Genomic DNA, 13,482 nt, shown 5'->3' on the forward strand with positions numbered 1-13,482 from the left:
TAATAAGATATTTACTATATATATAGACAAATAAAAGCTCTCGTCTGTAGCCTTTAATAATCTCTACATCAAAGAGGCACCTCTCAAAGAACAACTCCTTGATCCGGCTGTGTAGAGAAGAATTAGTAATACGGGTTAGATATAAGGAAATCTTATACCTAACCGTTAACCTGACGGCAGGTATAAATTTTTCCATTAACCTACCCTACCCTGGCCGTTAACCGCTCTAATCACGCTTATTAATATTCTAACTATTTAATCTGGTCTTGATTATACGCTTACCGACTTGTATATAGTATTATATTTTAATAATAAAGATAATACAAGTAGTAGAACAGTCCTGATAAAACAAACTGATAATGTTAGTCTTATACAGCTTAAGATTAATAAAAGAAAGTATATTTAATAATAATTAAAGAAAAGATCTGTACAGCATCATGCAGAGTATCATGAGATTCTAATTCGGATGCGGTATGCAGAGCAGTAAAGGGACTTCAACGCATTTGCCTGATGGCCGCTATTAACCGCCGTACCTATATCTATACCCTCACTATATATGCATAAATCAAGCAAGCTTCCGGGCTGGTCTGGGCTCGGCGGAATCCCGCCCAAGTGGGCCACGCACGCAGATGACTAAGCCTCTAGGCAGCGATAAAGTTCTCCTGGACCCTGAAGGGTCTTAATCATGCATTTCCCGCCGGGAATCTCATTCCCGCTTAATTAGCATCTTCCAGTGTCAATTGATTCATGCAGTCTGTCAGCATGGATGCAGATATCCTCGATATTGTGGCCCAACGTGGCGGGAGGGCCAGGAGTGCATGTGACCTGTGCCGGCATAAAAAGGTGCTACCCTATACCCTTTACTTAGTAGGGGCTCATCACTGATGCGGGTTAGATTCGATGCGATGGAGAGAAACCAGCATGTGAGAATTGTCATTTTGCTGGTGTGACCTGCACGTTTACCGTGACTGGTCAACCCAGGAAGACTATTAGAGAGTATGTTCCTTGGCAAATATAGTAACATTACTGCTATTCCCAGTGGCATATTAAGAGTAACATTACTAATTCTCACAGACAACTCGCTGAAGCCAAGGCTCGTGTACAAGAATTGGAAAGCTTCATTGCCGGCCGTCCTCTCCCAGGAGCAGTTTCACCAATCATCCAATTGCAGGATGAACTGCGATCTGCCTCACCATATCCGCCCATGTCGCTCTTTGCCGCGCCATCGCATCCTCAGGATTCGTCGGATTTTGACATAGCCATGGAAATCTTCAAACAGCACCTGGAAATTTCCTGGCCAGGCACTACTAACTCCCCTCAGCGTAACTCATTCCATGCTACTGTCTACCGCCAAACCGGCGCTGTCTTGGACTTGCACGGCTTCTTAGCCCGTGTGACAGAGTCCTACAAGGCCCAGTATGCTTCCATCTCGCCAGCAATCTCTACTCCCCAATGGCCCAGCTACGCCCTGATCCAGAAGTGTCTCGACTACTACTCCGCCAAGAGCATGTACTCCATGTTTCCTGTTGTGGATGTACCTGCTTCCCAGGCTGTCCTTGACGCTCTCGTCTCTGGCCGTACAGATCCCCCGCCTACCACGGCGGAAAAGGCACATCTCTTCGCCTTCGCAGCCTTTATCACCAAGCAGCATCAACACCAGCCGCAGTTTGCAGGTACAGACCCGGACGCTTACGTGCAGGCCGTACTGACATTAGTACCTAAGCTCATGCTTGAGCTAGCTAGTGTGTGGAAATTAAAAACATTCGTCATATTGGTATCTTTTATCTTCTTTGCTACCATATCTCCCATATTCTAACTCAGATAGGCCCTGCACATCGCCCCAGCAGGCTATCCCCAACAAGCCCAACTCCTCCTCTCAACCGCCATCCGCATTTTGTATCAATTAGGCGGCCACCGCATCACCCCTCCCCCAGAATACCAACCACAAGCTTCCTCTACCACCACCAACAACACTGAATCCCACTCCCACCTCCGCGCCATCTTCTGGCTCTGCTACGGCATGGACAAAGAAATGTGCATCCGCAGCTGCTCCCCACCCCTCATCCACGACATCGACGTCGACCTCGACTTCCCCAAAACCTACATCGGCTCTACCACCCACTCTCCCCCACCACCCCGACAATCCCCATCATCATCAACATCATCATATACTAGTAACGAAGTCCCCCTCCTCTACCCAACAGACATCCGCCTCGCCATCTTCAAATCCCACATCTACAACCGCCTCTACTCCAGCCACGCCCAATCCCTCCCCGAAGCCCGCCGTCTCGCTCACATCCGCCAACTCGATCAGGACCTGAGTGAACTATACGCCGAATTCCCCTTAGGACATACACCTGTACACACACCTAGATCCGAAACAAGCACACCCGACAATCGAGATCCAACAATAACCCCCTCCTCCTCCTTGTCCTCCAACGAGGAAAGTAGTAATCATAAACTGGTCAATATCCGCCCTATCAGCATCCACCTCGAATACCACTACTGTATTCGCAAACTTCACGAAGCGAGTATCACAACTAGCTTATCTGTCGTCTCGGCCCCGCTTGCTTCGAGTCTGGAGTTGTATTATCAGGCGTCGAGGTCGACATTACTATATTACCTGAATTCAGGGAAGGGCGGGTTGGTGGATCGGTTTAGTTTTTGGTGAGTTTACCATTCCCTCTTTTTTCTTTGTTATTGCTATTCCTAGCTATGCATAGTATACTGATACGACGGGTGTGATGGTAGGATCCACGCACAATTCATCCTTTCCGCCATTCTCACGGTCTTCTGGTGTTTGATCGAGAACCCCGATCCGAGGAATCCGTCCTTCACGAGGAATTTGAGGATGTTGGAGGATATGAGGGGGTTGTTTGCTTGTGAAGTGTTTGATTTGGACGGGGAGGGGAGATTCTTTCCCCCGGCGTATATTGTTGATGGGTTTTTGAGCTGGTTGGTTTCGTTGGTTAGGGTTGCGGTGGAGAGGGAGGGGGTTCGGCGTGGTCGGGCTTCGTGATGTGTCTTATCATTATAATTATTATCATAGCTCTATTTTATCTTTTCCTTTTGGCTTTAGGGTTATGTTGGGTGTTGGTTGGGTCTTTTGGTTTGGTTCTGGTTCGGCGCGTATAAGATTGTAATTTATGTACAGTGTCTTCTATGACTGGTTAGACTGTCTATAGATACTGTTTTGCTTTGTAAGGCTTGTGTAGTCCATTTGTATTATGTTATCAAAGAAGGACTATTTACTCAGAGAGGCTTTTATGAAAGGCAATATAAGTTGGAGAGGCAATGGTCAAGTAGATATCAGTGGTAGTCTCAGCGATATAGATTAAACTGGTGTTCAATAACTGTCTAGAACGAGTGACGAAGAACCTAAAAGATCTCCACATCGTCATTGTCAATCAATGTTACCCTGCAAACATATCTCTCGATGATCTTATCCCTGAGTCTTTAAGAAGACATAATATTACCTAATCCCATTGCAAGCATAGGCTCAGTCATGGCCAGGTACTTTGTTATTATAAATATACCAGCCATTGGCTGGATTGTACAAGTCATACGGCGTAACCTCCGTCAGCACCTGATAGTTTGTCGCTTGACACCATGGCACTTCCGGGTCCATATTGAGGCAGGGTGCCAGGAACTCGGCCACGTGTTTGCCCTCGTAATAGGCCCCGTGCAGGTAGCCAAAGAATTCCTGACTGGTGGCCTCACCGGCAAAGAAGACACTGTCAACATTGGCGCAGAGATTCTGATGCTCTTGCAGGCTGATCGATGGTGGCCAGTAGGAGTAGGATCCGTAGGACCTGCAAAAGTTAGTGCTCTTGCTGTTGTCACAGGGTGGGAATGGCTTCTCACCAATCTTCCGTACTCCACCTCGGATAGTATATTTCTTCCAATTCTGAAACCTTATCACCATACATGTGCTTAAGCACATCAAGGAGCTCCTGCTTTGTCTCTTCGTTTGTCTGCGACTCGACGCGGTAAGAACGCTCGCCGGTCACCGTGGCCACAAGAATTTTGGAATCCTCATCCAACCCGTGAATATCCAAAGGCTGGAATACTGGGTAATTGCCGCGAACATGAGGATCCGCCCACAGAAGGAACTGCTTTTTTTCCCCAGAAACTGCTCTTGAATTTGAGGAAGATCTTGGTATATGTGCCTATTTCAAAGCCGGCGATGCTTTGAGCTTTCCAAGGCGGCAGAGGCGGGTCATATTCCACGTGTCCCCTCTGTAGTACTCCTAGGGAGAAGGTGTCAATAGCATATTTGGCATTAACGCACCCCTTATCACTGGTCACCGTGACCCCGTTTGGACTGTGCTTGATCTTGATGACTTTGTTGTTGAAGCGAACACGGTCTGCCGGTCCATTGAGGACGGCACTCACATTTTCCCGAAAAGCAGAAACAAATCCGCGCTTATCACTAATGAACAAGTCACCCTTCGAAAAGTATTCGTAGGTGGCGATCGTGGAGATAGCACCAAACACCTCCGAATTCTCCTCTGGCGGAGAAGCAGCCTCCCAATCCCAGGCCCACCAATCCGCCAGTTGTCCGGCCGGGTCATTCTTCGCCGGATCCCAGTGCTTGAGGCGCTGACCGGCTCGGAATGTCCGATCCTGGCGATTATTTTTTAGAATATCGACGGCGCCATCTAACACCTCTTCTTTAGCGGCCCCGGCGCTCTCTGGGGCGGCTGAGATAGCTGTTGCGCTTTGTTTAGGAAACACGACCCTATCCTTCTCGTTGGTCTCCCTGGCGGGGTTTATCAACGGTATGTCCTCGCCTTGGGTTGGGTTAAGGGGGCTCTCACACTTTCTTCAATCCCGCCCGTTCAACCTACGTCAAGTTAGCCAGTCCGTCAAGGCCAGAGATAATTACATACCATAGTCCACATGGGATTGATATTTCCGGTTTCCGGCCCTCCCGGTCCGTGAACCTATTTGGTCAGCATTGAAACGGCTATTGAACAACTGGATGAATGATACATACCCAGTTGGCGCCGACCTCAATCTTATGCCCGGCAAAATTGCGACTGTAAAGCCGGCCACCAGATTCATTCCTGGCTTCGAGCACAATAAACTTCTCGACACCTTTTGTCTAAGAGGGCTTGCTACTTTTGTCAGCTTGATCTAGCCAGCGCGGTGCATGGAGATCTTACTGCGGCGGTAAGACCGGCAACACCTGCTCCCCTACACATGTGCATGTGAGTTTATAGCTTGGATGCCGTATCTAGTATGAGAAGCTTACAAGATAACAACATCAGTGTTAGAGCAAGTGGGCTCAGCAAGAGGCGCAGCATGTGCCGCTAATACTGGCAGCGCCGCTGCAGCAGCAGGAAGGAATCTCATGGTGTCGGCTGGCTAGATGCCACTGTTGAATCTGCCTGTCTAGAAACATAATATGGTAGTATGTAGCTCCTTATATGTCTGCTTGAACATTCCGTTTTGATCCGGGAAAGGGATCCGTATGTATAGAAGAAGAATGTGCAAGGAATGCGGGGCGCACCTGACGTTGAGCGACTTCCCTCCGGGTTCGAGTGCCCTGTCGCATGCCAGAAACCAGCTCATAGCGATAATGGGTGTCAAGTGACTGCTACTCATAGATGGCCTTGCTAGGGATGATGGAGTTATTGTCAGCTGTGACATGTTGACAGCCTCCCGGTCAAGCAGAGGATCGAAAAACAAGGAATAACCCCGTGGAACTTTTATGACCCATGCCGTACGATGTCCTCGCCAATGTAGGACAAAACTGTCAAGCTCAGTCGATTGGCAAAGCTTTTCAAGGGGGTGCAAATGCTGGGGTAGATCACTACACATCCGTGGAGGCATACAGGGTGGAGGATGCAGAGCTGGGGGTGGACATGCCGGGGTGTTGGACAGGTATGCATAACCCCCAATGCTATGGAACTACCATTTACAGTAGTAATCGACATGACACTCTTCAGCACCTCAACTTTCTCAGAAGAATGGGTGGAGGGTGAAGTGTCTGGTAGCTCAGAAGGCTGCTGGCCGCTCATATTACATTAGGCAGGTGCCAATCAGCAAGCATTGTCAATGTTATAGGAACAGAAATCACTTGAATTGGCAATTTATCCCCAATGTTTCTCATTGAGTGCAAAGTATATAAATCTTTCAACTATGCAATTATAGACGTAGTCCAGCTCGGGATTATACGGTCATAGTCGACTTCCTGGCCTTTTCCTTGATATCTCCATCTACTAACATAAGCTGGTGTACTTCCAGCGCCTCCATTCTTCGTAGCATAGGTACCAACAAGCGCGCCTACAACGGCCAACACTGCAAGAAAGAAAAATCGATAATGTAAAGGGCTAACTTACCAGTAAACCGACCAGTGCCACCACTGACAATTCTCGTATCAGCCCACCCAATGACTTTCTTATGGCCCAGGTTCCTTGATGGCGCAGCGGTAAAGGCATACGTCGTGTCGTTGACAGCCTGAATCTCAAGCCTTATAGTGTCTGCTTGCCATTCCTTCGGTACAGAAATAGTCCGGCCAGGAAGAGGGCCATCATAGTTACCCCGGCCTTCAACACGGAACCTGAATGACAGATCATTCTGTAGCAGGACAATACCCATATCAATGTGCTGTTCCTGAGTCAAAAACACCGTAACCCCAGCTTCCTCACCATTCATCTCAGGATCAAACGATATATCAACACCAAACGAGAACAACGTATCCGTCTGCCGACGCATAACCAGCGTCAACCCATCATCGGGCTTGAACTCCGGCGTCCCTGTCAGATTATAAAAGGACGGAGTCAGCCTCAAAGTATTAGGATACCCCTCTGGTGAAACCACAAAATTCTCCGTCCTCGGATACCTCCAATACACAAAATGCGCTGGAATCGCCGATCCCGGAGCGAAATCCACTCTATCAGGCTGATCAATCCAATCCCCCTCACCAAATGCAATCCCCCTATCCTCCGACATCAAAGGCCCACTCATCACCCCCCGAACAGGCTGCACAACCGGCCACTCGCCCTTCTCCCACCTCGCCGGCGCAAGAACCGTCTCTCTCCCCATGGGATAATTCTTCCATGCCGGCCCAGACCGTGTACTCAGCGCCACAGCCCACCAATCTCCCACACTATCCTGAAACAGATCCGCATGTCCGACCGTCTGGAAATACTGCGTCGTATTCTGATTAGTCAACAGCGGATTCCGGGGATAAGCTTCCCACGGCCCGGTCCGGAACCTTGATCGAGCAATCGTCTCCGAGTGTCCGAGTTCGGTCCCTCCCTCGGCGATCATAAGGTAGTAGTATCCGTCTTCGCGGAACATGTGCGGTCCCTCGGGGCTGGATCCTCCAGTGCCGTTCCAAAGGTTGTGGATGGGGCCGGTGGCCCCGGTAGTTAGATCGAGGGAGTACTGCTGGATGTGGTTTCCGCTGGAGGAGCCACTGTTCGCAGATGTCACGTAGACGGTACCGTCATCGTCCCAGAAGATGTCCGGGTCGATGCCTGTGACGGTGAATACGAGGGGGTCGGTCCAGGCGGAGTTGTTGTAGGGGTTGGTGGTGGTGAAGAGGAGGGCTTGGATGTCTGTGCCGAGGTAGGTGACGATCAGGTAGAAGGTACCATTGTGGTAGCGCAGGGTTGGGGCGTAGATGCCACCTTGTTGGTCTGTGGTGTTTCGAAGATCGGGGATTTGAGAGGGCCGGTTGAAAGCGTTGCTGGCGAGTTTCCAGTTCTGCAGGTCTTTACTAGCGTAGATGGGGAGGCCGGGGTAGGCGATGAAGGTGGAGGTGGCGCAGAAGGTGGTGTTGTGTTCCGGGACGTGCGCACATGTTGGGTCGGAGTGCCAGCCGGGGAGAATGGGGTTGGTGTAGGTGTGGTTTGAGGTAGGAGAGGAGGATGCAGTGATCGATAGTAGAGTGGCTGCGAGGAGGGTGGAGAGCCACATGGTGGGATGTGGTTAATACGTTATAAGGAAAAGATGCTGGCATGCTTGAGGGTTTTATAGGTCACTGCTCCGATGATGCTTGGACGCGTGCCGTGGCGGTTTTAGGCTAAAGGGAAGCTCTGGATTAAATGCGACCCTAACATGGTGAGGATGAGTTGAGTTTATCTCTTGGCCTTTCAATAATGGCTGATTAGCAGATCGACATCCTTGGCTAAGTGCATCTCGGGAATAGAAGGGACTATAAACAGTCCTCCTAGTCATGATGCTATGACAATGAATGGATCTATCAAGAGAATGGTCAGGTCTAGGCGCTGATGTTCTCGCTGCATTGCTATACAACACCTGAACACTGAGGGGTATTCAGCAAAGGCTCCATATATAGTGTCAACGCGCTAATGAGTGGACCAATAACGGTTTAGTATCGCGTCTATCTGAAAGCAGACAGAGAGATATGTTCCAGCATGCAGCAGTGGTATCAGATTTGGCAATTGTTCGCAGGTGAGAACCTGATCTTTGCCCTGTCAAATGGTTTCTCGCCACAGGCTTGTCCCAATCTCTAACAGTCGAAGAGATGTCTTGTTTCCGGACCAACCTGTCAATCAATCCATTCTTCATCGGCGAGTTGAAGGAAATGCAAGAGATTTCTGACCAGAGCAGAGGTATTAGTAGCCTCTTCGTACACATATATGTCACATGCTCTGTTGCGACCTTAAGCGCAACTGGGTCTGCCTGCAAGTTCTCATCATCCTTGGGCAATCTTGAGATCGCATTGGGCTTCCATCGAATCCTGATGCTTTTTATTTCTCCGTAGTAGGCATCCGCGGGAAGACTGTTATCGAAAATTATGTTGAGAACAACAGTGTGACAAGAGTGTCTGACTTTGACACTGCCATCAAAGAGCCTAAAGGGGAGCTTGTGAAATCTCCTTTAGACAGGCTAGGAACTGAATATAAAGCCTTGATTCACATCGTGGAATGCCGTAGCGAAAGGTGCAGGGGAATACAAGGTTCAATCTGTATAAAGTCTCATGTATATAGTATATATGATCGTACCCTAGTATAATATCGCCAAGTACGCTATTAATATTCTGCCGCTTCCACCATATTGTAAAAGGGTTGGTTGAGAGGTAGCTGACTTTATATAAGACTTGATTCAGTTGATGACAAGACTTCCTTTCAATCAGGTAATTCAGTGAATCCACCCCTGAATCCTTCTGTGAAAGGACACATAAATTGATATACAGAGACAGATCACACGATGCTTTTAGCAGTATAGCTGAATCATGAGGCTGTGATAGTTGTAGCAGTCAATGTAGGCGACTAAAGGGGACTGCTCCTTTTACCCCAAATCCTTTATCTATTGGTCTTTATGGACAGAAGGGCAGATTGCTATTGGTTCATTTTCTGTAGGTAATAGCAGGATTTCAGACGGAATTTCCCTAGCAAAGTAATTTTCCTACGTGACAGGCTGCTTGGCTGAAGCCTACGGGGCTTAAGCAGGTTGTTTTGATCGAGGTAGAGGATGTTAGTGGGGTGAAAGTTTTTAATAGAACTTTTGTTCATTAAATTCTAGATATAGTTGAAGCAGATGGCTCCTCTTCACTTGCTCGTCCAAGAACGCAGGCGCTATTCACTTAACCATGTTCTATCAAGATACATTATCGCCACTAGCTAGTCATTTCACAATGAATCAGCTTAGGCTAATACTTTATCACTAAACAGTTGCTTGTCTAGATATGTCTCGTGTGCAAGTGAAATGTTATTCCTGAGGAACGCCTGACCGCAAGTCAGCTCTTGCAGGATCCTTCATTTAGGGCTATCATGAATATATATGGCTATTGATGCTTACCTTGGCACTTGTTCTCTGCTAAGACTATCTCCTTGCTAGCGATCGAGTATTTGTCTCTTTATCACAATCACCGGTATATACTAGCCACTGAATCACCGGCTACCAGGATTTCCGGTAGAAGAAAACCGCTTTAATGATTACAGAAGTAAGTATCATTATCATAATTCAGGAATTATAGAGTAGAAGACAACAACAACCTAACCAAGACATGTATCACGCAACTCTTCTACTAGTTAACTAGTTAAAGTAAGGGCATACCCCGGTTAGTCAGCACGGTCCATCCCCAACCGACGTCATCCCATGATTGCAACCATCACTTCATCCATCCATTAACCACCCTCATTACCATTTCCCATCTTCAATTCATATCCGAAATGTCTCTCCGGACCCCTCTCCGCGGACTACACCTCTCCCGCTCTTTATACAAGCCCTCAATCGCTCGTCCACTCCCACTCCGCACCCTGACCACCTCCGCCCGGCCCCGACTCACCTCCGCACCCAGACTCACCACCACACCAACACCAACACCAACAATCTCACGAACCTACACTTTCAACTTCACCCCCACACTCAAAAACAAATCCTCATATTCAACAACATCGTCCAAACCCCCCGCCGACCAAATCATCGACGAACTCCAAGAACTGTCCGTATACCCTTTTCCCCCCTCCTTCCCACCTAAACAAACAAACATACTAACATACTGGCTGACTCGGGATAAAGATACGAAGTCGCAAAAGACGAATTCGAAATCGCCACAGAAAGTACCGACTCGGCGACCATCTACGCAGCGTCGGACCGGGAGTCGGCGCGCGATGCTCTGAATGAACTCATTGCCGTGTATACGGTGTACACGAGGGATATGTCGTTTGTGAGCCATTCGCCGCAGGGACAGGTGGATGTGGATACGGGGTTGGATCCGGGAAGTATTGGGGATGAAGTCCGTGAGGAGGTGAGGAGGAGGGTGGGGACGAGGGTTAGGGAGATTGTGGGGGCTGTGGAGAGTTTGGAGGAGAGGGCTTCTGCTGAGTGATTTGTAATAATGTGTTTATGGTTGTGTTTGGGGGTGGGATGTGTGTATGATAGTGGTGGTGATATTTAGGGTTGGAATGAGGGATTGAATGGAGGTTGTGGTGGTGGTGTGTCATTAGATGTGTGTGGTTATATGATACTACTTAGTAGGCAGGGGCTGTTCAACTCGTGTAGGATAATATATACTAAGCAGTAGGTAGTAGTAGTTGGTATAGGTGTCGTCCACTCATAATGTTCTTTTAACCAGTCGTCAATCACTCGCTCATTCAGTTGTCCTGTTTCGCCGCCGTACTCCGTTTTATATCCAATCCCATCAATCCGGTATTAGAAATCACGTATGTATGTATATTCCCTCCCCGTTGATCTGCGCCTGGTGCCCGTCTGTGCTGCTCTCACGCCACTTCGGCGAAGGCAAGTCCGAAGTCATCCGGCATCGGTGTACCCAGTGAGATATCTTCTTTGTGCGTAGTTCTTAAGTGTCGTTTGAGTTGGTCTGCTTAGTTAGTATATATCTCTTGACTACATGGGGGTTTGGGCTTACCGTGTCGCGTGAAGCTCTTGGTGCATCCTGCGTGGTGGCACTTGTGTCGACGCTCGCCGTGTGCTAGTCCAGTTAGTATCGACTGCATAAATCTGTCTACGGTGTACATACTCAATCGGTGGCTGGACATATTGGATGACTGAACCTGTTAGCTTGATGTCTTCTCTTTCTGATTGGCTGTACTTACATCACCAGTTTGGAAGTTACACCCCGGATACGTGCATTTAAATGGCTTCTCGCCCGTGTGCGTCCGCGAATGCGTTTCTATCCTGTCAGTGTCTATTCATCTCAGAGATAGCATGCACATACTCAGCTCGCTGCTGTCGGTAAACGACTTTCCACACTCGGTACACTTGTACGGCTTCTCGCCTCGGTGGCTCCGCTCGTGCCGCTCCAATGTTGCCTGTCGGGCAAACATCTTTCCACAGACAGAGCATTTGAAGTTTTTATCTACATCGTCAGCTCCGGCTCGAAAAACACTTGGCATGCACTTACAATTACTGTGAGTCAGAAAATGCCCCTGCAGCTTCGACTTTTGCGAAAACGGCTCATCCGGCCGGTGACACCCGTCCCAGCAGCAGTAATATCCCGTACCCTTGGCGCCATCTACGGTCGCCATGTGGCACGCCACCAGATGCTCCTGTAGACCGCATGCATCGGCAAAGGTGGCGCCGCAGGGCAGCTTGGTCCCGTCGGCTTTCGAGGACCACCGGCAGATGTATATCTCGGTATCGGGAGTGTATTCCGGACTGGTCAAGACGGATGAGGTACCCCCTTCCAGCGGGGGCGGCGTCTCTCCCGGGCTCAACTGGGAACTCACACTGGACCGTGAGTGGCGCGAGTAAGGTGAATAGGAATGTACATGGTGTCCGTGCGTGCGACACCGATGAACATGCGTGCGGCATGGCTTCCAATTATTGGTTGGCTTCTGCGCCGGAGCTGGGTTCTTCACTTCGTTCGGAGGATGGTGGTGGTGAGGATGATGAGGGATGTGGAAGCAGGTAAACGAGTTCGAGGCCGCATCATCGGCAGGTTTGTCCTGCTCAGGGCAGTTCTGCACTTCGTGGACGTGGAATTGATGGCACGCAGACAGGTCAGGGCACATCATGTGGAACACATCCGCCGGGTTGACTGCATTCTGCAGAGGTAACCACGGATTTGCTGCATGGTGAGCATCCTTGGATATATCATGGCAGTGAAAATGCTGATGACTGTGGGAGTGACAGTGAGACGCAGGTGCATAAGGGTTGAAGAATGCATCACTCGGTGCAGAGGGTACCATGCCCGTGGGCTGTGTCATGGTCTTGTGCTGCTCTACCTGCGATTGTGGCATGGAAGTCGGGGAGAGTAGGTCAGCTGTGTCGAGATTGAGAGGAGTTCCCAACCCTAATAGTGACTCCAAACTGTGTTCGCCATCAATATTGGTGCCCGTACCGAAGCAGTGTTCATCAAAGCAGACCGGGTCGGTGTTCTCGCAATGATCTTCGTCGCAATGCGACACGGAGCACACTGCAGCATCACCACATTCAATGAAGCCGTCGCAGACGGAGGGGCAGGTGATGGAACAGTCGTCGACATCACAACAGTCCTCCTCGACATTGCAGTCGTCATCCCCATTGCATGGCGGCACCGGGGTGTGATGTACCTGGTCGGAGCAATTCCATTGGACTGGCTGTGCCTCCGAGACATCTTCTGCCTCTTTTCCATCGAGGTGGAACGCCTCCCAGTGGCATTCAAGGCAGAAATCGTCTTTCTTCGTGTGAGAAGCCATGGTGTCGATGACGATCGACAGGCTTAGATGATAGACCGAAAGAGTCCCCAGTCAACCGCGAGGCTGAACAATTATCACACTGAAGAGGGGATGGTGAACGGGACAAACCGTCAGAGAAGCTCTGAGGCGGGGGGGAAAGGAGTAGGATGATCTGGGGTGTGCCTGTCTTTGTCTGACGCAGAGCACGCAAGTGGCAAGTTAGCTTGCCCTCCACACCACGCGAGCGGAAACAGAGATACTCTTACCAATCAAACAGACTGCAATCAAGGTCGGCAATGCAGAGATCGTCCAACGGGAGGCTAGAAGGCCAGTGGTGCGACTGGACAATGCGCAGAAATCACCAAGAATGAAGAACAGC

The 13,482-nt window shown here is 49.4% G+C and overlaps 5 protein-coding genes across 5 annotated transcripts; 2 read left to right on the forward strand and 3 right to left on the reverse strand.

The window, feature by feature from the left end:
• Positions 1-762: 762 nt before the first annotated feature.
• On the forward strand, positions 763-2,671 carry BO87DRAFT_296816 (Zn(II)2Cys6 transcription factor; the record flags this gene model as incomplete). The annotated part of the gene is made up of 4 exons (XM_025619002.1): positions 763-843; positions 896-996; positions 1,075-1,744; positions 1,826-2,671. The coding sequence occupies 4 exons, from the start codon at positions 763-765 to the stop codon at positions 2,669-2,671; spliced, it is 1,698 nt and encodes a 565-aa protein (XP_025485469.1).
• Positions 2,672-3,499: 828 nt separating this feature from the next.
• Positions 3,500-5,358, reverse strand: BO87DRAFT_432697 (amine oxidase; the record flags this gene model as incomplete). The annotated part of the gene is made up of 10 exons (XM_025627629.1): positions 3,500-3,812; positions 3,865-4,061; positions 4,105-4,511; positions 4,547-4,626; positions 4,667-4,762; positions 4,821-4,846; positions 4,893-4,946; positions 5,000-5,107; positions 5,169-5,199; positions 5,258-5,358. 10 exons carry the CDS (start codon positions 5,356-5,358, stop codon positions 3,500-3,502), a joined length of 1,413 nt encoding a protein of 470 aa, XP_025485470.1.
• Positions 5,359-5,602: 244 nt separating this feature from the next.
• On the reverse strand, positions 5,603-7,932 carry BO87DRAFT_432701 (glycoside hydrolase family 43 protein; the record flags this gene model as incomplete). The annotated part of the gene is made up of 4 exons (XM_025627630.1): positions 5,603-5,664; positions 5,841-5,908; positions 6,147-6,291; positions 6,348-7,932. The coding sequence occupies 4 exons, from the start codon at positions 7,930-7,932 to the stop codon at positions 5,603-5,605; spliced, it is 1,860 nt and encodes a 619-aa protein (XP_025485471.1).
• A 2,222-nt stretch (positions 7,933-10,154) lies between these two features.
• On the forward strand, positions 10,155-11,052 carry BO87DRAFT_454777 (uncharacterized protein; the record flags this gene model as incomplete). Its single annotated transcript, XM_025628590.1, has 2 exons — positions 10,155-10,426; positions 10,504-11,052. 2 exons carry the CDS (start codon positions 10,155-10,157, stop codon positions 10,811-10,813), a joined length of 582 nt encoding a protein of 193 aa, XP_025485472.1. The 3' UTR covers positions 10,814-11,052.
• A 14-nt stretch (positions 11,053-11,066) lies between these two features.
• BO87DRAFT_11560 (C2H2-type zinc finger protein) lies at positions 11,067-13,417 on the reverse strand. The gene is made up of 5 exons (XM_025617913.1): positions 11,849-13,417; positions 11,663-11,803; positions 11,541-11,617; positions 11,354-11,492; positions 11,067-11,305 (listed from the first exon to the last, which is right to left on the reverse strand). Exons 1-5 carry the CDS (start codon positions 13,122-13,124, stop codon positions 11,205-11,207), a joined length of 1,734 nt encoding a protein of 577 aa, XP_025485473.1. The 5' UTR covers positions 13,125-13,417; the 3' UTR covers positions 11,067-11,204.
• Between the last annotated feature and the right edge of the window lie 65 nt (positions 13,418-13,482).

The sequence above is a fragment of the Aspergillus neoniger genome (assembly GCF_003184625.1).
Source record: "Aspergillus neoniger CBS 115656 unplaced genomic scaffold BO87scaffold_1, whole genome shotgun sequence".
Lineage (NCBI taxonomy): Eukaryota > Fungi > Ascomycota > Eurotiomycetes > Eurotiales > Aspergillaceae > Aspergillus > Aspergillus neoniger.